General features: G+C 43.3%; 1 protein-coding gene across 7 annotated transcripts in view; it reads right to left on the bottom strand.

The window, feature by feature from the left end:
- The window catches only part of PTPRS (protein tyrosine phosphatase receptor type S), a 458,571-nt gene that overhangs the window by 74,754 nt on the left and 357,957 nt on the right, over window positions 1–25,860 (bottom strand). For all 7 annotated transcript variants that reach the window (XM_088446483.1, XM_088446485.1, XM_088446484.1 and 4 more), the window contains 3 exons: window positions 22,871–22,968; window positions 10,449–10,572; window positions 4,166–4,341 (listed from right to left, as the gene is read on the bottom strand). In XM_088446483.1, coding sequence (XP_088302609.1) covers window positions 4,166–4,341; window positions 10,449–10,572; window positions 22,871–22,968 — 398 coding nt within the window. The remainder of the gene's footprint in view (window positions 1–4,165; window positions 4,342–10,448; window positions 10,573–22,870; window positions 22,969–25,860) is intronic.

Here is a 25,860-nt window from a genome sequence, read left to right as displayed (position 1 = left end):
GTTAATGATTGTCAAGAATTTGTCTTAGGTAAGGAGATAAAACATGGTTTCAATGTTTCTCAAAATTTTAAATCTGACTTTACGGATACATGTTTTTTCTACCGGACTCCACAATGTATAAAGTCTTATTAGAAAATTGTGATTTTCCAAACCACAAATGCCAGCTCCTTGAAACTCTCTACAAGACTATGTGGAGATAAAACAGATGAGATAATACAGATATCAGAGGTTGTAGGAGTCCTTGGAGACTGTTGGATGTGTGTTAACTCACTGGGTAGTTTTTACACATTGAGTAGGATTACTTCAGATTTATACCCTTGGATTCCAGATGCCATGGGGCTCTGACTTCTTAATTTAAGAATTTTACAAGCAGGTGCAAGAAATCTCTATTGAGGCATTTGAATAATGCAGCAAAAGCTGTGATATCAGACTGCTGTATGTCCTCCTCTCAAACCATGAAAGATTGGTTTTAAAAAAAAAATCTTTCTATATGAATGATCAGTGACGGTGCCCCGTTGACAAGCTGAATTTGTTTAGAACATCTTACAAAAATTGTTGATGTGATGCAATGCAGTCCCCATTCGACCACCAGGTCAATATCTTCTGAGTTCTTTTTGTAAGGAAGCAGGTACTCTTCAATTCCCCTCCTACCCCTATTCATTTTACCTCTCACCTCTTTCCCTCCAACCACTAGGCAGTTTTTATTTTTGCTTACTTTTTGTTCATGTTATATATTGCTGGGACATACCTTGGTCTATGAGAAACATGAGGAAGTCATAGCAAGTGTTGAAAGTGCTCACCATTAGCATCCAGCTGTTCAAGCATGCGCAAAGTGAAGGCCGGCTGTTCATCAACCCAGTCAGCAGCACAGTCCAAACTTCAAGGGAGTTACACCACATGCCAGTGAGATCGGTAAGGTCATCTGACCTTACGCCACTGGATTTCTTCCTATGGGGCATGTTAAAAGGGAAAGTGTACCACAACAAGCCATGGACTCTCATGGCACTGAGAGAAAACATTCAGCTGGAAGTTAAGACTGTGACTCCTAATGTAGAATAATTGGAAACCAGCGCTAAATGGTGTTGTTAATATTAGACAGTTGAATCAAAGCTCAGAAACAGATGTAAAAATCAATAAAAACACATTTATTACATATCATATAAATCTTCTATAAATAAAACTATGATATGTTGGTCAAAATCAATATGGTGCTACCAATAGAATGTTAGTATAGGGTTTCCGCTGCTAGGGGAACTCATATATCCATGATTTAATGTTAGGTGGACACAAGGGGGTACATTTATTAAATTGAGAGTTTTTAGAGGTGAGTTTTAGAAGAGATGTTGCCCATAGCAACCAATCAGATTCTAGCTATTATCTTCTAGAAGGTGCTAAATAAATGGTAGGTAGAATCTGATTGCTATGGCCAACATCTCTTCTAAAACTCACTTCTAAAAACTGTCACTTTAGTAAATTTACCCCTAGCTGTGTGAACCGAAAAGTACTACCATAGGATTGGCACAGCAAATATTTACCAAGTGCAATATTCTTGTATCACAGTCCTATTAGCGAGGATCGCAGATGGATAGACTGGAGATAGTCCACTTGTATCTGTATCCTGAGTGGAATCGGTGTATAGGTCCCAAACAGCAATACCATATGTCCAAAAGATTCTTGTGGTGTAAAAGGTGAGTATCACCCCAAAGGCGTGCAGCGGTATCGGGAAGGCTTAACACGTTTCGCTGGTCAATAAGTATCCAGCTTCTTCTGTGTTGTTTAAAACCTTCCATAACATGGAGTGACGCAATCAAGCTTGCCTGGATGCTAATGGCGAACACTTTCAGCACTTGCTATGGGATAAGTTCAGTATCCCGGGCACAGGGGATGCCAGTGCTTAGAATACTGGCGTCAGAATCCCCACACGTCAGAATCCCAATGCCGGCATCCCGAAGGGAAGTAGCGGGGTTGGGGGGAGGGATAGGTTTAGGCACTAGGGGGGGTTAGGTTCAGGCACCGGGGAGGGAGTGTTAGGGTAGGGAGAGGGGGAGGGTTAGGATACCTACTGACATCCTACCAATGTCGGGATCCTGAGCGCCGGCATCCCGCACCCATCCCCTTGCTAGGATTTCCTCAAGTTTCTCAGACCATACCATAATAGGTAAGTCTGTGTCAAATTTCACTAAATTACGTCAATTACTTTAAAAGTTATACGAAAAACATTGGGGTCAATAGCAAGTGAAACACCCTGTAGTTCTTCCTATACAGGTACCGTTTATTTCCATTTGTTTGACATATTTGATAAAAGGTGGTGGCTTGTATTTTTTTCTTTATATATTGTTATACTCCTCCAGTTTATTTTGCTTCTTACTCTTGTTATTATAGTGTTTTATTGCTTTTCTAAATTCAACAGAAAATTTAACAAATCTTTACGATGAGGAAATCAATATGAGAGTAAAATCTACTATTAGCAGGGGAAAAAATAGTCTATGCACATTTATTGGTTACCAGGTCAGCCGAATGCACAGCTTGACAAAACTTGTACTGTGCAATTCTGCGCATACGCCACCACCCACCTTGCACATGTCAAAGCACTTGGTCTGATCTCAGCCATTGGCACATACATTTCTTTAGAACCTTAGATGGTTCACGCATGTGCAATGTAAATTTAGGGCAACTTTTACATTCCTGGAGATCACCTAAAATCTTGGCACTAACCCAGGCCACATTCGGTAGTTAGAAACAATACTTGAGGTACTGGTCAAGCATATTCTACATATACATAATTTCAGCCAGTAATTTTCAGTTCCAGTCCTCAAGGACCACCAATATAGGTCATGTTTTGAGGATTACTATAATCCTGCACAGGTGAGTAAATCTATTTTGATTAGTCAGTAATTATCCCACCTGCTTCCACAGACAGAAAACCTCAAAACATGACCTGTTGGGGATACTTGAGGATATAAGTTGAGAACCCCGAATCTAAACCCCAAAATTTGAGACTCTAAAAGGTATAAGGAGTATAATATAGCTTTGATCTTAGGAAATTATTGTTTTGGTTACAGAGAGACTCAATCTCAGCAGTATTTCAGTTACACAATATGATATTTTCACCTTGCAAATTACTTAAAGTTTAGCGAAGTCCAAAATAAGTTGGGCATAGTAATACTGGTTTTCTATAGAGATACATCAGGTAGATAGGAGCCTCACATAGCTGTTGGAAACCTTGTTTCTGTCTGTGGCTTCTTGCTAGTCTGTATTTCCTTACTCAAAGCATGAAAATGGCTTACCAGATGCAAACCTGTTCTCACCAACAATTAGACAAGCTGACAGACTGAAGAATATCTGTTTTGTCTACTGGGCACTTTGAGAGATAATTCTGGCAGCTAAAAGACTTAGAAAGTGTCCAGACTGGGTATATGACACACTTTAAGGCACACTTTGGGGGGAAATCCATTTTTCGGCTAATTACTCAAGGCTGGCAATCCAATTAGCGGGGTTAACCCTGCGCATCATTTCCCCTAGGCGGACTTTGCTTCGCGCTTCAGAAACTGCAAGGAAAAGTCCGTGAGGAAAAGGCACCATCAGGGGTTTCACGTGCGAGGAAACCAATTGATTCCTTCATTCAAGTGGAATTAGTGGGTTTCCGCATGTTTACCCTAGATTTACCACATTGGGAAAATGATATTTCATTAAATAGCAATTCCCCGTGGCTAATTAGAATTCCCACTTTGTGACACTGGTATTCAAAATGGAAAATTCTCAATAGGAATGTTTGACAAGTCTGCATTTTAAATTCCAGTTCCACAAACTGTTAAATTCATAATGGACTATCTGTATTCTAAAAATAAAATCAGTATTCAGAGTGCTTAATTAAAATAATACATTTAACCTTATGCTCCAAGGCACATCTGACACAGTAAATACATTTCATTTCTCACAAGTTATGCTCTAAAGATTGTTTTGAAATATTTAAATGTAAGACAATTTTTATGCTGATTCCAAGTAACACCAGTTCCACTGTACTAAAGAGTATCTACCAATAAGTGTAGGCAGGTATGAGATTTAATTAGGATAAAAGAAAGACAGAATGGTACTGTTCCATAAGTAAAATAGTAGTTTGGTGATCATTTCAATAATGTTTGCTGTACGCTACTGTAGAGCTTACCCGAGACTTTTCTTCCAGTCTTGTCATCATAACGATGGTGGCAGATCGCTGCTCCCATACCATACGCCAAAAGTCTCCAAAGGTATCAGGAAGAGGTCCCTGAGTTGCGATATATGCGTTTTGTTTACGGTACCCATCAATATAGTTGGCATTAATGTAGTCACTGCCAATAATTCCTGTAGAAAACAGAAAGTCTAATTACAGTATTTCTATCAATGATTTTAAGAAAACAATAGTATTCCCGTAAAGTGTTTCTATAACCAATGGAGGAAAAACACAACTAAATTTTACTACTACTACTAAATGATGAAGTAATCCCAAAATTAAAAAAGGGAAAGTCAATTGAAATAGATTGTCATCAAAGATTAACATACAAACCCATCATAAGTACAATATTATATTCTATACGCATATATACACACATACATACATAAATACACGCACTGAAGTACCAAAAGTCATGGGATATCAGTAAGTAATTATAATGGTAAGTGGCATCTTGGAAATGCCCAGTCATGCTCATGGCAAGGCGACATGAATTATTGGAGTTTGTACAGGGCATGATAGTGGGTGCCCGACGGATGGGACATTCCATTTCGATCTATGGTGTGTACCTGGAATACCCCATGAAGGCATTACCACCCACCACAGACAGCACAGCGGCTGATCACGGGTGCTTAATGATCGTGACCTGTGGCATCTGCCCAGATTTTTCCGTGGTAACAAACAAGCAACACTGGATCAAATCACATCCACATTCAATGCAAGAGTTGCCAGACACATGCAGCAGGTCAGTGCAGCATTCTTTAGCTGCCATAGGATATGGGAGCAGAAGACCCACCAGAGCGCCCCTGTTAACTTCATGTCACTGGACACAGCACCTCACCTGGGCTCGTGAAGTTGCTAATTGGACCGTGGAGGACTGGCAACATGTGGCATAGTCCAAAGAGTCATGGCTCCCGTTATTTTGGCTTGATAGTAAGGTTCGGGTGTGGCGCAGACGCCATGAGGCCATGGACCCCAGTTGTCAAGAAGGCACAATGCAGGCTGGTGGTGGTTCCATAATGGTGTGGGGTGTGCTCACATGGCATGGGTTAGGTCCACTGGTCCTCCTGAACACGTCATTGACCAATAACTACGTTGCATTGCTTGATGACCATTTGCTGGACCTGCATCTACAAATATCAGACAGCATAGGTCTACATCTCTCCAGAATTCTTCCATCCACCTGTGGAATCAATACCACGTTGAGCCGCTACACTTCGCTGGGCTAGAGACGGTCCTACATGATCCTAGGCTTCACAACTAATTATATATATATATATATATATATATACACACACTGTATATACACACATTTTTATTATATATAAATATACATATATATTATACACACACACACATTTTACATATAAAATCCTGACCTGAGATTTAAAGTAGGCAGCTAAATACTAACGCCGGCCCACAGATTGAAGGCAAGCCGTTGTGCCACTAGCTGTTAGCTGCGGGGAATGGGGGGGGGGGGTAGAGTTAGTTAGGCTTTGGGTGGGGAGGGGGGGGGGAGGTTAGGGTTAGGCACTGAGGGTTAAGATTAGGGTGTAAGGGAGGGTTAGGGTTAGAAGGGGGGAGGGTTAACCTACTTACCTGACTCTGGATGCCACTGTCGGCACACACACATACGTACATACACACAGAACATGCATATTCACATCGCAGACACAACAAAACACCTCTCAGTGTACTGGAGACACTGGGCTGCAACTTTAACCACACAGGAATTAGTTTCAAACATGTAGAAAGTCACAGATGAACCACAACAAAACTTGATGTGAGACGCAGCATCACATCAACTGCGATATCATCGTACTGTATCTCCGAATGGAATTGGTATGTAATGCCGGCTGTTGAGATGCCTCCTGTCAAAATACTGACAGCGACATCCCGATGGATGGTATCCCCTGAAAACCTAACCCTAACCCCACTATGCTGCCTAAATTGAACACTCCCCCCCCCACGGCTAATGCTAAGGGCGCCCCGGACTTACCTCGTTTGGGCTGCCGTTCTTCTGGATTCCGGCGTCGGGATTAGGATAGGAGTCGGTATTTCAACGCCTATCTAAAGTCCAGTGTCGGACTTGCAGTGTTGGGATTCAGACTGGCGGCATGCCGTCCGCCGGTCTGATAACTATATCCCATCTGAGTAACTCTTAGGTGATGTTACTCAGACAGGATGTCCTATTAAATCACGCTGCAAGGGCCAGTGAAGCTGTGTACACTGGCTTCGCAACGACCAGAAATGTTCTGGAATGCGGCCTGTCGCCAAACGCCAGCAGTCATGGTGCAGCATTTGGGGCACTGCGACCGTCATCGAGAACCAGACCTGTATATGTGCAGTGTGGCTCATGCGCGAATTTACGTACATCTCTGAATTAGGCTCCTCAGTCACACACAGATATACAAATGTTGCACATCAGATTGAGCAGTACAAGCTAGCAATGTAGTTTTGTTACCATCAGCTGTTTTATTTATGTGAAGAAGATGCACATATTGGGTGAGAAAGATGCTCGGCGCCGCAGAGTCACCCAGCCCCTCTGGTCATGTGTCTTCTGCAGCAGCAGGTATCCTGTAATTGAGAAAAGGAAACCAGTCCATGGGTCAGTATGCAGTGCAGTTCAGAACCCTTGCTTCAAAGTTAGGATGGAATAATGAAGCCCTGGTAGCTGCATTTATGCAAGGGCTTTCAGAGCGAATTAAAGATGTCCTGGTTTCCAGAGACCTACCAACGTCTCTGGATGATCTAATTCCCTTATGTATCCGGGTAGATCTTCACCATAGAGAAAGGGCACGAGAGAGAGAACAGCCGCAGCGCTTCAGTTTCAAGCTCGCTCCTCGGATCCTGTTGAACCTCCTGAAGAGCCCAAGCAGATCGGGAAATCAAGTCTCCCTGCCACAGAGAGGGAAAAGAGGTTCAAGCACAAGCTGTGTCTGTACTGTGGTAAACCAGGCAACCTTCTCACTGTTTCTTTCAAATGCCCAGGGAAATGAGAAGGCCTAACTGATTGAGGGTTGTCAGATTAGGAGCATTTCAGCACACCCCAAAAGAGAACACTCCATCCCAATTTACACTCAGGACTCAGGTGCCGATGACAATTTTATCACAGTCAAGAAAGTTCAGGAGTGAGGAATTCTTAGTGTGCCTTTACAGGTTCCACTTTGCATTATCGGAGTGGACAGGAATAAACTTCCTAAGGCTACCATCCACTCCAGGACTTCAGAAGTTTCCATGCAAGCTGGCGCTCTTCATAAGGAGTTAATTTCATTCTGTATACTGCCATCAACCGAGAGTCTGATTATCCTGGGTCTTCCGTGGCTTCGCAAGCACGCTTCCACATTAGACTGGTGTAAACATTAAATCTTGTTGTGGGGATCCCAGTGCCATCAGACATGCTTACCTCTACATCGTGTCATCCGGAGTTCAGTCATCTCTCCAGAGGACTCTCTTCCAGCTCTGTGCGAGTCCTTTAGGGAAGTAATCAGTAAAAAGGCAGTTGAGACATTTCCTGCTCATCAGGAGTGGGACTGCTCTATAGATTTACTGCTTGGGAAAATGCCTCCTCGTTGAAGAGTGCTTCCCGATTCCCAAACAGTGTCTGAATACATCAAGGAGAACCTTGAGCGCGGGTTCATTGGGGAGTCTAAATCACCGGCAGGTGCTGTTTATTCTTTGTCAAGAATAAGGATGGAGGGCTAAGACCATGTATTGATTTACCAGGGTCTGATCGCCATCACTGTCAAGGACTGATGGCCACTACCACTAATCTCGGAACTCTTTGACCGTATAAAAGGGCAATGGTTTTCTCCAAATTAGATCCCTGTGGGGCCTATAACAATCAGAATCCGAGAGGGGGATGAGTGGAAGACAGCCTTCAACACGCGGGATGGTCACTGTGAGTACTTGGTCAGGCCTTTTGGTAAAGGCAATGCACATGCTGTTTTTCAAAAGTACATGAATAAATTCTTTCAAGGACTGTTATACAAGTATGTAGTGGTGTGTCTGGATGACATCCTAATCTTCTCTGTTGTCGAAGCTGGATAATTGGCTGAGAGAAGAACAGCTTAAAATTAGATCGTAAAGACGCCATCTTGCGACTGGCCGAAGACACCATTTTAGAAAATGAGATCGCAAGACGCCATTTTGCGAATGGCCGCCCAAGCGCCATTTTAGTTAAACTCACACTTAAGTACATATGACGATATTACTATTAGCATCATGCGATTGCATCTTTGACCATTTCTCATACACACATTAATACACACAATTGCGCTGTTAACTAGTCGCATATTAGCGAACGCATAAGATCCTGTATGAAAACGCTGTTTATTAGCTTCATGCGCACGCATCTGCCCCAAGTTAACTAGCGTCTTTATATCAAACCCCAAATACTTACACAGTACATATTCACATAAAAGGTATCATAAGCTTTAAAGTATAAGATTCAAGTTTGTTTATTTACTATAATTGCTGAGAAATAAAGGTTATTTGGTAGCTAAGGTTTAATACATGATAAGTAAGTCATGTTTGATATTATACTGATCTGCACTCTTTCAACAGCATTTTAATATCGTCAGTGTGAAGATCGCAACATGCATTCTCAACTTATGGACCGCAGAGACTTAAAGCACCGAAATGTACATTATATGACCAACTGTTAGGATGTGCATGAACAGGAAACCAGAGACAACCAGTTGTTAGAGGCTGGACTGTGTCTATTTGAATCAACCTGTTAAATGCTCTGCAACAGATGCATCCTCCTGGGAACCAATGGCATCAGCGACAAGCCTCTCTATTGTGTGGTCTGTTTCTGTGAGAGTATAAACGTGTGTGTTGTGACCCCAGTCTGAGTCTTCTTGCTGAAAGCTGATAGACGGGGGTTTCTCGCTGAAGCCTACATCTGGTCCAGAAGCGCTGCGTATGTATAACTGTACTTGGGTCTGTATACTTCTTTGCGCTAAATTGTACTTAGATCATAGCGTGTAACTGACTGTACTTTTACTTGAAATATCACTTTGTGCTTTGGAACCACAGGTAAAAGGTCTGGAGTCTTTATTTACTATATGACTGTGTACGCAAAATAGCGTCATCCTTAGAGGTTTATAGGCAGGATATTAGAAGGTATAGGCAGGAGTGTATAGAGGTTCTAATTCAATATCCTTACTGTAGATATAGTGAGTCATCGTATGCGAGGTGCTGTCACGACTTTGGGATAATCAGCTCTTCTGCAGGTTAGAGAAGTGCTCCTTCAAGCAAAAGAAGCTGGCGTTTCTGGGATATATTATTTCAGGCACTAGTCTCAAATGGTCATTGGTACTGAATCGGTTTTCAACATCCTGCGAAACCCCTTCAGCTATTCCAGTGGATCATCAGTAGGTGAAGCAGACTCTAGACTCTCTCGAGGCACGGTTCAATTCCTTGTGGACTGGAAAGGATATGGTCCTGGAGAATGCTGTTGGGTCAAAGCCCCTGAAATTCATGCACCTCAACTTCTCCAGAGATTTCATTAGAAGTTCCTTGGCAAGACATTTGTGGCTGGATCCCGGCGTTCACTTACCGGATCCAACGGCGTTGGTCTTTAGCTGGGCAGCTACCTTTATCTAATACTAATTACATTCTGGCCAAAGGGCTAGAATGGGGACTTCCCCCAAGGGAAGCCCAACAATCTCTAGTAAAACCACAACATTCATTATATTACATGTATAAAAAAATAAATAAACTAGCACTTAGCCATTGTTTCAGGCTGAGGTGAACTATGATTGGTTAAAGATTCACTATTGCAAAAGACATCCATAAAGTTCAATCAGTTAGTTAGTTCTATTTCCCGTATTATGAAAAGAGTGCACTGTTTGAATGTAGTTTCTATAGACCACCAATTCCCCTGGAGAAAGAAGGTGGGGTTGTTGGCTTAAAGATCTTTGGCACAATCTGGGGGTAATTCAATTAGCATCTCGGTCATGATGTGACATCGCGATCAGTAACATTGCTTCTTTTACCTTTCACTATATAGCAATGTGCAGAAAAAGTGGAGAAGCAAGTCTACTGTAATTGCAGAATATGTGCCTTGCAAGTCAAACATTGCAGAATTTTCTGTGGAAAATTGCTGCTATTTGCATCGGCGACTTTATGTACACCAAATCTAATAAGATATATAAGTTACTGTGTTGACATACAAAGCAACAAATATTTTTTACAGATGTAATAAAACTGTTGTGTTTGTACATTTCAGTACCTTCAACAGGCAGGAGGATGACCCGAGAGTGATCATAGGCAATCACATTAGCATAGCGGTTTTTGGGTTTGTTGACTTCAAGGTTGGAGTGTTCCCAAGTGAACTGCTGTCCTGGATCAATAGACTGCAATAAAAGTTTTATATTAATTGATTAAAAAAACAAATAAATAGATTTATCTTGTATGTGTACAATGTGATACAGTATATGATCATAATATAAACTGTGATATAGGATTGTATCTTAATGAAAATTATTAGCACTACTTAATGCTGTTAGTAATATACAAATTAACATATTAAAATTTTAACAGGGATAATTTTTATAAAGAAGAAAAAACAACCGCCAAGCAGAGGCGTCGGTTCCTCTTCTATAACAAGAGCCGGATGCTACAGGAGAATGTCACACTGCAGCACCCGCCTCCTGTCACTGCAGAGAAGCCGGCATTTTGGTGTCACCCCCTCCGAGGGTGACACCCGGGTGCAGACCATAACCCCCGAAGCCCCCTCATCATACCACTGCAGCCAAGATTATATAATTGATGGCAAATTTATGCAACAGGAAATAAAACAAAATGTCCCCCCCTCCCAAAAATAAAGAAACAAACAAAGAGTACTTAAAATAATGTTTTGTTGTTGTTGAGATTTTAAAATGTATCATTACCCAGCTAAAATTTATACAGGAAAATATCTAGGAAAGCAGTGGTTCCCAAACGGTCTAGAATCACGGTGCCCTAGAGTACCAGCAATTATTTTCACAGCACCACTAGGCCAAAAGTTTCTTATTGAGAAATTCAGTGCAAAATATTAAAGTAACCATTAGGTTCAGTTGGGATGCGGTCAGGATACCAGCGGCCGCTAATATCCCAACAATCACATCCCGACATGGGACTAAAGATAGGCGTCGAAATCCCGATGCCTGTCATTAGCCCCACTACTAAATCCGGACACCCGGCATACCGAAAGAAGGTAAGCCGGGTGTTTTAGCGTCTAGCCGCGTGGGGGGGGGGGGGGGTGGCTAGCTTTAAGGAAACCTGGGTGGGCTTAGGGTTAGGCACCCCCCCAGGAGGGTTAGGGTAGGGAAAGGGGGGGTTAGGGTTAGGCACCAATAGGGGGAGTTCGGTTTAGGCACTAATGGGGGGAGGTTAGGATTAGGCACCACTAAGGGAGGATTAGGTTGGGAGAGGGGAGGTTACAGTACTTACCTGCTGCTGTCAGGATTTCGACCCGTCGGGCTGCCACTGTCGGTATTTGATCCACTGTCATTACATACCGATTCCGTTCAGTTATGTGGTGGACAGGATTGCACTTTTGTTCACATATTTTATAATTGGCAGCTACCAGCACTGGTTTTGCTTATCACATTGACCATAAATTATTTGATTTGGTACTGGAGCACCAACTTGTAGCACTCCTGAAAGTGCACGACGGCACCCAGTTTGGGAACCACTATAGAAGAGTAATACATTTTCAAGTGTATGGGGAGCTTGGAGATTTCATTATTCAAAAAAGCCTTGCAAACAGGTATGGTTAGTCTGACCATGTGCATACCTTAAAGCTGTTCTATAAGATGGGCAACAACTTTCATACTTCGCCACATTCACCGAAAAAATTCTTATAGTATCCAACGTTAAACAAGAATTAGTAAGATGAAATTAAATACTAATCTCAATTAGGGCAACTTGTTGTGACATACAGGGGTACTTGAAACATTCTCTGTAATGGTGAAGGGGGGGGCATCCAAGAAATAATTATAGTTCATTATGTTGCCACTCTAGGAGCAAGTGTAGAATGCCTATGTATGAGTAGATGTATGAAGCAGTGAAAAGAGTGTGCTAGTGGAGAAGTTGCCCCTGGCAACCATTCAGTCTTCAGGTTGCATTTATCAAGTACATTACATAAAATGATATGTAGGAGCGGTGATTGGTTGCCATGAGTAACTTCTCCACTGGCACACTCTTTTCACTGCTTCATACATCTACCCCTATGACTTCATTTGGATATCTATTTCTAATTAATATTTATCTTTACTTAAATGTGTGAACCTACATGTTTCAACATGTCTTGGGTGCCTGGGCATGCTGGCACTTGTTGTAGTACAGGTTGACTCTCCCATATCCAAAATGCTTGGGACTGGGGCATTTTGGATATCGGAATATTCCGTATTTTGGAATATATGCATACCATAAGGAAATATCTTGGGAATGGGACACAAATCTAAACACAGAATGCATTTGTGTGTTATATACACCTTATACACACAGCCTGCAGGTAATCTTATTCAATATTTTTAATTATTTTGTGCTTTAAACAAAGTTTGTGTACATTGATTGTTTTACTAACTCAGGCATGCTAAAAATATTCCGTATTTCGGAATATTTGGATATGGGAGACTCAACCTCTAGTTAGACCTGTTTTAGACAAACTCCTATCACAGGCAAATATACAAGTGTGGACACATTCTCTCCATTTATTTATGAGGAACTTACTGGGGGATATTAAAAGTCTTTGAAATTTTAATTTAACCAACAAAATAGCAAACATTCTGCTGAAATCTTAGTTGCATACAAATTATATGATTCTTAAGTTTTTTCTTTTCAAGAATACCCCACCTTTGCAAGAACTTGCTCAAACTTGTAAAATGATTTGAGTAATTTCCATTTTGTGTTTCATAATGTGTATATATACACACGCAACAATACTGTCTTGGACCAGTCGTATGCCGGGTCCAGCCGCTTCGTCCAGTAACATTAAAACCACCGAGAGGTGAAGTGAATAACACTGACAAAAGGATTTCTGAGCAAGCCTACATCCACAGAAGATCTATGGTTAATTCTCCAAGATGTTTGGAACAACCTCCCTGCCGAGTTCCTTCAAAAACTGTGTGTAAGTGTAGCTAGAGGAAATGATGATGTTTGGAAGGCAAAGGGTGGTCACACCAAATATTGATTTGATTTAGATTACTCTTGTGTTCATCCACTTTGCATTTTGTTAATTGATAAAAATAAATTAACAATTTTACTTGTGAAAGTATTCTTACTTTGCAGCATTTTTTCCACACCTGCCTAAAACTTTTGCACAGTATTGTGTGTGTATATAGTGTATGCATGTATATATAAATTAGGGATGAGCGGGTACGGATTTCTGAAATCCGAACCCCCCGATCCGAGTCGGTAACAGAGTCCGGCTCGGGTTTTCCCGCCTGACTCGGAACAGAAATCGAGGCAAAACGTCATCATCCCGCCTTCCGGATCTCGCAGGTTTTCGATCCTATAAAAGGTCCTCGCGTCGGCGCCATTTCTCACTCCGGTGGTGGACAATGAAGAGGGAGGGTGGGAGTTAGAGCTGGCTGGGCTGTGTTGTGTTGTACTGTGCTGCTGTTGTCCATAGGGGCTGCGTCCACTCCTCCAAAGTCCATAGGGGCTGGCTGGGCTGTGTTGTGCTGCTGTTGTCCATAGGGGCTGGATGGACTTTGTTGTGCTGCTGTTGTCCATAGAGGCTGGCTAGGCTGTGTTGTGCAGTCAGTTGTCGATAGGGGCTGTGTCCACTCCAAAAGTCTATAGGGGCTGGCTGGGCAGTGTTGTGCAGTGTCCCATAAAGGCTGTAGTCCTAAAGGGGTGCTGTAGTGTTGTCCAGGGGGGGATCTGTGCATCAGGGGTGCTCCAGGGGTGCAAAAAAACCATTTATTTCTGTGTTTGTGAATTGTGTGCACTGTAGCTGCACGTGCATCAACAAAGGAGAAGCGCCAAGCGTGCGCCTGTGTCATAAGTAAAGGGCCGGCTGGCTCGTCTGTTAAAGGGTGGTGTAACCCCCAAAGTGCACTTAAAAAAAAAAAAAAAAAATTCTTCTTTTCTGTGTTGTGAATTGTGTGCACAGTAGCCGCACGTGCATCAACAAAGGAGCAGCGCCAAGCATGCACCTGTGTCATAAGTCTGTTAAAGGGTGGTGTAACCCCCAAAGTGTACTCCAAAGAAAATTAAAAATTCTTAAATTTTTTGTGTGTGTGTGTGTGAAATGTATGCGCAGTAGCCGCACGTGCATCAACAAAGGAGCAGCGCCAAGCGTGCGCCTGTGTCATAAGTCTGTTAAAGGGTGGTTTAACCCCCAAAGTGCACTTTTCACGCTGTCTCTTAACACTGGTGGGTAAATAGACCCCTAAATTACACAAACAAGAAGTCTGATACAAGTGACCTGCACCATGAATAGTTATGCGTGTTTTGTGTTTTTGTTTTGGATCTGGATCTTTCTTCGTATTTTGGATCTGGATTGGTTTTGCCAAAACCACCCTTCCGTGTTTTGGGTTCTGGGTTTTGTGTTTTGTATTTTTTTTTAAAAAAAGAATAAAAACAGCTAAATTCACAGAATGTGTTGGTTTTTCTGCTCCTATGCTGTTATCAACCTCAATAACCTTAATTTCCACTCATTTCCAGTCTATTCTGAACACCACACACCTCACAATAGTGTTTTTATGTCCAAAAGGCTATGCTAAGCGACACGAGTGGGCGGCACAAACACGTGGCCCATCTAGGAGTGGCACTGCAGTGGCAGACAGGATGGCAGTTTGAAAAACTAGGCCCCAAACAGTACATAATGCAAAGAAAAAAAAAAAAGAGGTGCAAGATGGAATTGTCTTTTCGGCCCTCCCACCCACCCTTATGTTGTATAAACAGGACATGTACACTTTAACAAACCAATCATTTCAGCGCCAGGGTCTGCCACATGACTGTGTCTGAAATGATTGGTTCGTTTGGGCCCCCACAAAACAAGCTGGCAATTAATCTGTCCCTGCACAAACTGGCTCTACGGAGGCAAGATGTTGTCCTCATCCTCCTCATTAACCCTCTTTAGTGTTGTGTACATCCTCATCTTCACAGACTATTAACTCGTCCCCGCTGGAATCCACCACCACAGGTCCCTCTGTACATTCTGGAGGCTGGTCTCCCTGGAAGAGTTGGTAATTCATTTTTATGAACATCATCTTCTCCACATTTTGTGGAAGCAACCTCCTACGCCTTTCGCTGACAAGGTTCCCGGCTGCACTAAACACTCTTTCGGAGTACACACTGGAGGGGGGGCAACTCAGGAAAAAGAGGCAATTTGGAGGCCCCTGTACAAACTGGCTCTATTTTACCTGCCAGTACAGGTACGGACTGTCTGACATGCCTACTTGGATGCTGTCACCGATGTAATCCTCCACCATTCTGTCAATGGTGAAAGTATCATATGCAGTGACAGTAGACATGTCAGAAATTGTTGCCAGGTCCTTCAGTCCGGACCAGATGTCCAAACTTGGTCCTGCCTGCCCTGCATCACCGCCAGCGGGTTGCTTAGGATACCTAAGTTTTTTCCTGGCAGCCCCAGTTGCGGGAGAAAATGAAGAAGGAGCTGTTGACGTGTCACATTCTGCTTCAGCTGACAGTGTTTTCACCAGCAGGTCTTTGCACCTCTACAGGCTTGTGTCGGCCGGAAAAAGAGACACCACATAGGTTTTAAACCTAGGATCGAGCACGGTGGCCAAAATGTAGTGGTCTGATTTCAACAGATTGACCACCCTGGAACCCTGGCAAAGCGAATGAAGGGCTTCATCCACAAGTCCCACATGCCGAGCGGAATCGCTCTGTCTTAGCTCCTCCTTCACTTTCTCCAGCTGCTTCTCCAAAAGCCCGATGAAGGGAATGACCTGACTCAAGCTGGCAGTGTCTGAACTGACTAAACGTGTGGCAAGTTTGAAGGGCTGGAGAACCTTGCACAACACGGAAATCATTCTCCACTGCGCTTGAGTCAGGTGCATACCCCCTCCTTTGCCTATGTCATAGGTGGATGTATAGGCTTGAATGGCCTTTTGCTGCTCCTCCATCCTCTGAAGCATATAGAGGGTTGAGTTCTACCGCGTCACAACCTCTTGCTTCAGGTGATGGCGGGGCAGGTTCAAGAGTGTTTGCTGGCGATCCAGTCTTCGGCATGCAGTCGCTGAATGGCGAAAGTGGCCACAAATTTTTCGGGCCACCCAAAGCGTCTCCTGCACGCCCCTGTTACTTTTCAGAAAATTCTGCACCACCAAGTTTATTGTGTGAGCAAAACATGGGACGTGTTGGAATTTGCCCAGATGTAATGCCCGCACAATATTGGTGGCGTTGTCAGATATCACAAATCCTCAGGAGAGTCTAAGTGGGGTAAGCCACTGGGCGATGATTTCCCTCAGTTTCTCTAAGAGGTTGTCGGCGGTGTGCCTCTTACTGAAACCGGTGATACACAGCGTAGCCTGCCTTGGAACGAGCTGGCGTTTCTGAGATGCTGCTACTGGTGACGCTGCTGTTGTTGCTGCGTAAGGTGATACATCTACCCAGTGGGCTGTCACAGTCATATAGTCCTTAGTCTGCCCTGTTCCACTTGTCCACATGTCCGTGGTTAAGTGGACATTGGGTACAACCGCATTTTTCAGGACTGAGGGCACTTTTTCTGACGTTTCTGTACAGTCTCGGTATCGCCTGCTTAGTGAAGTGGAATCTAGATGGGATTTGGAACCGGGGACACACTACCTCCATCAATTGTCTAAATCTCACTGCACTAATGGTGGATACCGGACGCACGTCTAACACCAACATAGCAGTCAAGGCCTCAGTTATACGTTTTGCTTCAGGATTACCGCTGTCGTACTTCATCCTCCTCGCTAAGTACTGTTGGAGGGTCAATTGTTTAGTAAAAGTAGTGGTGTTCCTACTTCCTCTCTGGGATGATGAACGACTCCCAGCAGCAGCAACATCAGCAGCAGTAGGCGTAGCAATGCAGGATACTCCGGAGGAATCCCGGATTGGAGAGTCAGTCATGCCAGAGACATGGCCTGCAGGACTACTTCCGATCCTGACTAAGGAGGAAATTGACGAGGAGGGAGTTGACGGTGTGGTTTGCAGGCGCTTGGATACAACAGGACAACGGGATTTAGGTGTCCCTGGACTGCTTACGGTCTTAGCCAAAGTTTCTGAACTTGACAGTAACTTTTTATGAACGCGCTGCAGGTGCCGTATAAGGGAGGATGTTCCTAGGTGGTTAACGTCCCTACCCCTACTTATTTCACCTTTACATATGGTACATATGGCAAGACAGTTGTTGTCCGGATTTGGATAGAAATATTGCCAGACCAAAGAGGTGGAATGTTTGGTCTTCTGCCCAGGCATGACCGTGATGTGCTTTTTCATCCCACGGACAACAACGGTCTCCCCCGGAGCCTGATTTAAACAAACCACATCACCATCAGAATCCTCCTTGCCAACTTCCTCCTCAGTGCCAGCTACACCAGTATCCTCATCCTGGTGTACTTCAACAGTGACATCTTCAATTTGCATATCAGCAAGTGGACTGTGGGTGCTCCTTCCAGCACTTGCAGGGGGCGTGCAAAGAGCCACCTCTTCCCGTCCAGTGCTGGGAAGGTCAGGCATCTCAACCGCCGCCACACTTGGACTCTCCTTGGGGATTTGTGATATCTTCTTAGAGCGCACAGTTCTTCGTTGTGCTTTTGCCAGCTTAACTCGTTTGATTTTTTTAGCGGGAGGAGGGCTTCCATCGTCATGTGAAGCTGAACCACTAGTAATGAACATAGGGAAAGACCTTAGCCGTTCCTTGCCACTCCGTGTCATAAATGGCATATTGGCAAGTTTACGTTTCTCTTCAGATGATTTAAATGTTTTTTTTAAGTTAATTTTCCTGAACTTTGTCATTTGGGATTGTATGTGCCCTCTACTATGACATTGGGTATCGGCCTTGGCAGACGACGTTGATGGCATGTTATCGTCTATGTCATGACTAGTGGCAGCAGCTTCAGAACTAGGAGGAAGTGGTTCTTGATCTTTCCCTATTTTATTTTTATCGGAGAAAGTTTGGTCCTCCATTTATGTTATATTGATTTGATATATACGTGCGGCTAAGGCGCACACAAACACAGAAAATATTTTTTTATTTTTGCTGGAGACTAGTGCACTTTGTGGGTTACACCTCCCTATAAGAAATGAGCCAGCTGGCTCTTTACTTATGGGACACAGGCGCACGCTTGGCGCTGCTCCTTTGTTGATGCACGTGCAGCCACAGTGCACACAATTCACAAACACAGAAAATATTTTTTTATTTTGTTTGGAGTGTACTTTGGGGGTTACAGCACCCTTTAATGGACAAGCCAGCCGGCCCTTTACTTATGGGACACAGGCGCACGCTTGGCGCTGCTCCTTTGTTGATGCACGTGCGGCTACTGTGCACACAATTCACAAACACAAAAAAATAAATTTTTTTTTGCACTTGGGGGGAGCACCCCTGATGTACACAGCACCCCCTGGACAACACTACAGCTCCCCTTTAGGACTGGGACACTGCACAGGACTTTGGAGTGGACACAGCCCCTATGGACAACTGACTGCACAACACAGTCCAGCCAGCCCCTATGGACTTTGGAGGAGTGGACACAGCCCCTATGGACAACAGCAGCACAGCACTACACTACACTGCACTACACTACACAGCCCAGCCAGCCCTAACTCCCACCCTCCCTCTTCACTGTCCACAGCCGAGTGAGAAAATGGCGCCGACGCGGGTACCTTATATAGGATCCAAAACCCGCGAGACCCGGAAGGCGGGATGATGACGTTTTGCCTCGATTTCAGATCCGAATCAGACGGGAAAAGTCGAGCCTGACTCGGATCGGCCTCGGATTGGGGGGGCTCGGGGGGGCTTGGATTTCAGAAATCCGAACCCGCTCACCCCTACTTTATACCAGTTACTACAAAAATAGTAACCTTTGTATTTTTTAAGCAAAGTAAGACGCAAAATTGGGAAACGGTAGCAAAATTTAGGTAAAGGTATACTGCCTGTGTAAAATGGCAAAATACAGGTCTGATACGAGTAACCTGTGCCATACATCGTTATGCTTTATCTGCAGCTTTATACTAAATCCTTTGTGACAAAAACACTAATTCTAAGTACTAGTGCGACGAAGAAGCAAAATAGACTAAAAAGTAGCAACATTGAGAAGAAAGTGCACAGCACAGGAATCGCACATGGAGTCCTGCGCCATATGTTGTAAAAAGTATAGGTATATGAGAACACATATGTAGGTCTCCCAATTATTACTTGTGGGCATTTGGTTGTAGAAAAGCATGTTTATAGGATACAAAGCATAAAATAAAATAAAAAAACATAGGTGCTTTATTAAGGTTACCTGACGTAAAAACTTGCAGCTAACCCAGAAAAGGGCATCTGTTTCCACTGAAATAAGTGGAATGAGTGGGTAGAACTACAGGCAGTTTATAAATGAAAATTAAATATGAGAATTCACTGCCAGATACAATTTATTTTAATAAAAACAATTACATGGGGAAAATTAATAATATCAGATAAAAATGTAAATCAAGAAAATGCCTACTCAATTAGAAATAAAAAAAATAAAGAAAATCATGGCAAATACAACTAAATACGAGTTAATAGAAAATTAGGCAATAACTACATAATGAAACAGTAGAAGTTCCAGCATGTGTAGTGGTTTCTAAAATATGCGCGTTAGGCCTGATGTAAGCAAGTTAATACAGGCATGCAAATTAAGAGTGAACTCCAGTGCCTTGGTATCTAGACCAAACAATCTGATATAATGGCAGTTGTGTTGTAATGCTTACTACATAACACAGCCTTCAGCAATGCAAAGAAATATAGGGTTGGTGCACACTGCACAGTTGTGAAATCCTCAAAACGCTGATGCGCATCTCTGACCTTGGGGTATATTTACTAAAGTGCAGGTTTTTAGAAGTGATGTTGCCCATAGTAACCCATCAGATTTTAGCTATTATCTTCGAGACCAGTGATTCCCAATCTCGGTCCTCAAGGCACACTAACAGTACTGGTTTTAGTGAAATGCATGATTGTGCACAGATGGTTAAATCAAATAACTGAGGCACTAATTAAGTCACTTGTGCTCAAGTATGGATATCCCTAAAAACTGGACTGTTAGTGTGCCTTGAGGACCGTGGTTGGGAACCTCTGTTCTAGACGGTACTAGATAAATAAGTAGAATCTGACTGGTTGCTATGGGCAACATCTCCACTTCTAAAAACCCGCACTTTAGTAAATATACCCTCTTGTGTCAGTTTCCTCAGAAGCTAATCAGCAGCAGTGTGCACAATGTATGCCCTGTAACTATGTTTGAGTACTATAGAACAGAGTGTAATTGCTGTAGTATGACAATTTCCTACTGCCAAAATGTATAAATAAGTATTAGTGTATAAGTAGATTGAGTAAATACCATGGAGTAATTACAGGCCAATATGATAAATGAGACTTTATATCAAGAAAACTTGATTGGAGGCACTGTGGTTCATATGTGACCTGTAAATTCTGAAGCTAGTTACCACATGTGTAAGGTAATGTGACATATTGATATTCAGTATTAGTTTCTGCGTGGCACCAAAAAAACTAGAGGTCTTCTGATGAGAAATATTTTATGTCGGTAGTTAAAATGTCGACATACAATATGTCAACTGTATCATGTCGACATTTTCTGTAAGATGTTCATCACGTCAACATGTGCAATGTCAACTTCCCAATGTCGACATCTAACCCTAACACCTAAAGATAATGTCGACATGTCGTATGTCAACACTTTGTTAATGTTGACATTTTCCAGATGTTGACATGTTAGATGTCAACATTTAACCATGTCGACATTAGAACATGCATACCCTTTTAACAATAAGGAGTTTTTTTCCCTCAGGTGGCTCTGGGAACCTGTTATGGCTGGAGTCTGCCGTTTGGAGGATCCACAGGCACCCTGCTAGCCAGATACTGTGACCGTGGATGGTTGTCAGTGCCGCCCAGAGAGCACTGTACTCTGGCACTAGTCGCCCATTGCTAGTTATGGCCCTGATTATCATCATTTATTTGTAAGGTGTCACAGTGGCTAAAAGTGAACATACATAAAATAGTGACAAACAAGGTAGATAAAATAAATTAAGAAGTGAAAGCAGTGTATTGATGGTCAAGCTCATGATTGAGCTTATATTCTAATTGGAAGACGGTATAACAAAACAAAAGTGTTGAGTGTGGAGATTGGGACTGTAACTCTACTCTATCTGCCCTTTAATAAGGAACAGCAATATTTGAAAAGAGATTTAATAATCTAAAGACTGTGTAGAGATCTACAGCAGCATTTTTCAACCACTGTGCCGTGGTTTGTCAAGTGTGCCGTGGCGGTCAGCTCAGCGCACTTGTACTGTAGTGTGTTTTATCCATGAGGAGGTCAATGTAGTGTGTTTTATCCCTGAGGAGGCCGGTATGCAGTCGGGAACCCGGCGGACCTAATCCCGACAGCCGGCTTCCCGACTGCTTTATCTCGGCGAGGATTAAATGACAGGTGTCTAAATCTAGACGCCTGTCATTTTACCGACGCTGGATTTGACCGGCACCCGGCATCCCGATCAAAGGGATGCCGGGCACGGGCAGTTGCGGGGGGAGGGTTAGGTTTAGGGCTCCCAGGGGGACTTAGGGTTAGGCACTCCCCCAGGCCCCAGGAGGTTAGGGTTAGGCTAGGGGGAGGGAGGGTTAGGCACCCCCGGGGGGGACTTCGGTTTAGGCAGTGGGGAAGGGGGGGGTTAGGTTTAGGCAGTTAGAGGGAGGATTAGGGTTAGGCACTGGTGGGAAGGTTAGAGTTAGGCACCCCTAAGAATGGTTAGGGGAGGTAATTAGGTTAGTCTATACTTACCTTAGGGACGATCGGGATTTTCACCCATGTCAGGCAGCCGCTGTCAGGGTTCTAACCAGCGGTAAATCATACAGATTCCAGGAGGCCAATGTAGTGTGTTTTATCCCTGAGGAGGCCAATGTAGTGTGTTTTATTTCTGTGGAGGCCAATGTAGTGTGTTTTATCCCTGAGGAAGCCAATGTAGTGTGTTTTATCCCTGTGGAGGCCAATGTAATGTGTTTTATCCCTGAGGAGGCCAATGTAGTGTGTTTTATTCCTGTGGAGGCCCACGTAGTGTGTTTTATTCCTAAGGAGGCCAACGTAGTGTGTTTTATTCCTGTGGAGGCCAATATGTGTGTATATTTTTATGTGGGAGCCAATGTTTATGTTTTTTCATTGGTCACGCACACCGCATAGCCGGATAGTGTGCCTTGACAATTTTAAAATCTTGTGGAGTGCGCCTCGAGTTGAAAATCACTGATGTACAGTAATTATAACGGCATACAGGCCCATGGGCCAAGCAGGGCCCTGCTCCAGACAACCTTTACACAGGACAGACTATTCAGAAAAATGTCACTACTAGCAAAAAATGAGGGGCACTACATATAGTAACTCCCAATATCTTAAAAATGCCTCTCATCACTATAATTTATGTTAAGATTTCCTTAATCGAATGAACCACATAACCATGTACAGTACAGACCCCACTACTTACCTCATATTCCTGAGATAACTTTAGGTTATCATTGGCCTTTAGGTGTTCTGTGTGTTCAGAAAGATCAGCGATAGGTATTGGTGGATGATTAAGCATACCTGCAAGAAGGAAAAACCATGGACTAATATGAACATTTAATTAATGTAACTCAACAAAGCATAACAAAAGTCTTTTAATGTGACAGCTGCAATGAAAGGACAGAGGTTAGACCAGTTCAGAAGTCAGGGCTCGAAATTTTATCCTGAAATAATAAAAGATAAATGAGTTTCCCTTTAATGGCCCCATATTCAGCAGATACTGGCTGGGGGTCAAAGAAACTTAGTAATAAAATATAAAGAGAAGACAAAATTATTAAACCAAGCAGTAGAGAAAACAAGTGAGGTGAAGTCTAAGTGTAATGAATATAAGGATGTAATGAGTTTGTGAAAGGGATCAGATATTGAAGCTAAAGTGGCTACAAAGAATAGTCAAAATATTTTAAAATCTATTTTGTAATTTTGAGGATTTTTAGGACACAGTGACCAATTCCTTACCTGGATTGACAGAGGGCTCACTTTGCTGAAAAGACATGGAGTTTATAAAAGTTTACTACTATTTCAAGTAGACTGTATTGGGCTACCTTGGACTATATATCTATATAACAAGTGTGTTGATTATTGACTGAGGGCCTGATTCACTACGGAACACAACTGTGAATGCAATAGCGATTACGCACGCAGTTAAACTGCGATAGTATGCTAATCCATTGAGATTGCAATGTCATATGCAGCACTACATAAGGACGCCCACATTACCTTACAAACATCCGGAATGTTTAGCAAGACTGCAAAACATCGGTACAATCGAGTACCATCGCAGCCTCACACACACTTACACAAGCCCTGACCTTACTCAGAAATTGCTAACTTTCACGCACGCTATCAGGCCTCAGGCTGCATAGGCCATCGCAGTGGATAAGTTATGCATGCCCCTGCAACAGCATTGAAAAGCACTGGCACACCTGCGTTTGCCCGACCAACCCCCCATTACCACCCACAAACTGCACCTTCCGTCAATCACTCTGCATAGTCACTGCGATCGCAGTGGCTATTTCCCACACGCACACTGCAATACATATGCATGCAACAATCGGCCGATTGCATGCGTAATCGCAGTTGCGTACGGTAGTGAATCAGGCCCTGAGTTACATATTGTCCTATATGTTATTCAGGAAAGCCTATCATATTGAAGAAGGATCACATGCATTTAATACACACATTCTGATGCTGCCTGACACTAGGTAAGATGCAGTCTGCAACGTGCTTTTATTGGACTAAGGAGCTCATTCAGACCCGCTCGCTAGATGCAATCGCTCGCTCTGAGCGTATGGAAATTCGGCTAAGTGACGTCAAGGCAGCCGCTCGCAGGGTAAGTCCCACTTTGTTTTGGCGAGCGATCATTTTTTGTTAGTAGAAGCCCACCAGCCTGTCTAAAGACGCCCACTTGCGTACGTCATCTCCAGGAAGTGCATGAAACCATTGGTACATAGAGCAGCATCGAATGCGATCGCAGCGCTTGAGGTTGACTATACCCTGCTGCAAACACTGCGAGCACTTCAGTGTGAAATACAACCAGGTGACGTTTACTATGACACTGCCTGTTAATTATGCATGCCTCTGAAACGGAGTTGCAACACTCAGGCATGCCTGCGTTCGCACCTCCACTCACCCGTTAGTAGTGCCCTGCCCCTGTTACAACCCACAAACTGCCTCTCCTGTCACTCATTACACTGGGCTGTCTATGCTGGGTGAGCGAGCCCTTCCAGACGACTCGCATTGGAATGCGCAGATTGGAAATATCGTCCGCGAAGGAGCGAGCCGCCGCTTGCGAGTGGGTCTGAATCAGGTCCTAAGCACAGTGTACATGCGTATCTTGACAAAATTAAGCCTACAGGTGACATGCTAACAAACAGCCCCAGATCTTGCATTTTAATCACTTAACTGTTTTTTTTCTTCAAAAAATGAAAAAAAAAAAAATATATATTTTTTTAAATATGTAATTACGTAAAAAATATATTTTTAAAAGTATATATAAAGGTTTTAGTGAAAAAAAAAATACACATAGGGTGTGCCCATAAGTTCCCAATGAAACATTAGCCCTCCCTAAACCACTCTCAGTGGCAATAGATTCCCAAGTAGTGATAGATCCCCCAGTGGCTTTTACCTAATATCCCCCCAGTAGTAATGGATCCACCAGAGGTTTTGCCCCCACCACCTTAGTGTATGTAGGTTCCTATTGAAGTTCCCCCTCCACCATCCCATGGCAAAGGTCAGGTATTAATTGTAACTCCCCCCCCAGTGGCAATAAGCCACCTTGTGGCATTAACCCTCACCCCCTCCCTATCTATTCATCCTACTTGTATATCTAAGGATACCCCCCCTCCAAGAGACCCCTTTTCCTCTGCAAACAGAGCGCAGAAAACAGCTAATAGTGCTCAGAGGGGAACTTCAGTTTTGCAACAGATTTTAAATTGTTGCCAGGCACATGTGCTCTAGAATGCGGTTTGTGCTGCATTCTGTGCTGCATTCTGGTGCGCAAAAAGAGAAGTGATGTTAGCGGTCAAAGACAGCTGCATCACTTCCGGGGGCCGGGCCAGCAGCGGGTTATCAGCCCTGTACTTGTGCAAAACTGATTACCTATTTTAAAAGCCAGAGTGCACGGTTGCACGGGATGCGACATTGTCAAAGAAAGCCCATCTGGCAGCGGTAGCGTCCTATGCAACATTGCCAATTAAGTGGTTAATTCACATGTTCCCTATTAAGGCAACAATTTTGAATATCATTTTTTTATTATCTAGCAAGTTAAGTACCTATTAAGCATGCAATTTGATTAACTCTGCTCTTATCTTGTTTATATCTCTCTGGAGGGCAAACAAGTATGGCTGACAGTCACCCTTGTATACTTCAGCATGTCATGTGGGGACGGGGAGGATTTTACAGTACAGTCAGAGC

Source organism: Taudactylus pleione, unplaced genomic scaffold (genome assembly GCF_031769625.1).
Source record: "Taudactylus pleione unplaced genomic scaffold, aTauple2 ptg000399l, whole genome shotgun sequence".
NCBI lineage: Eukaryota > Metazoa > Chordata > Amphibia > Anura > Myobatrachidae > Taudactylus > Taudactylus pleione.
Note: the sequence above shows the minus strand (reverse complement) of the source record. Positions and strands in the feature narration are given on the sequence as shown.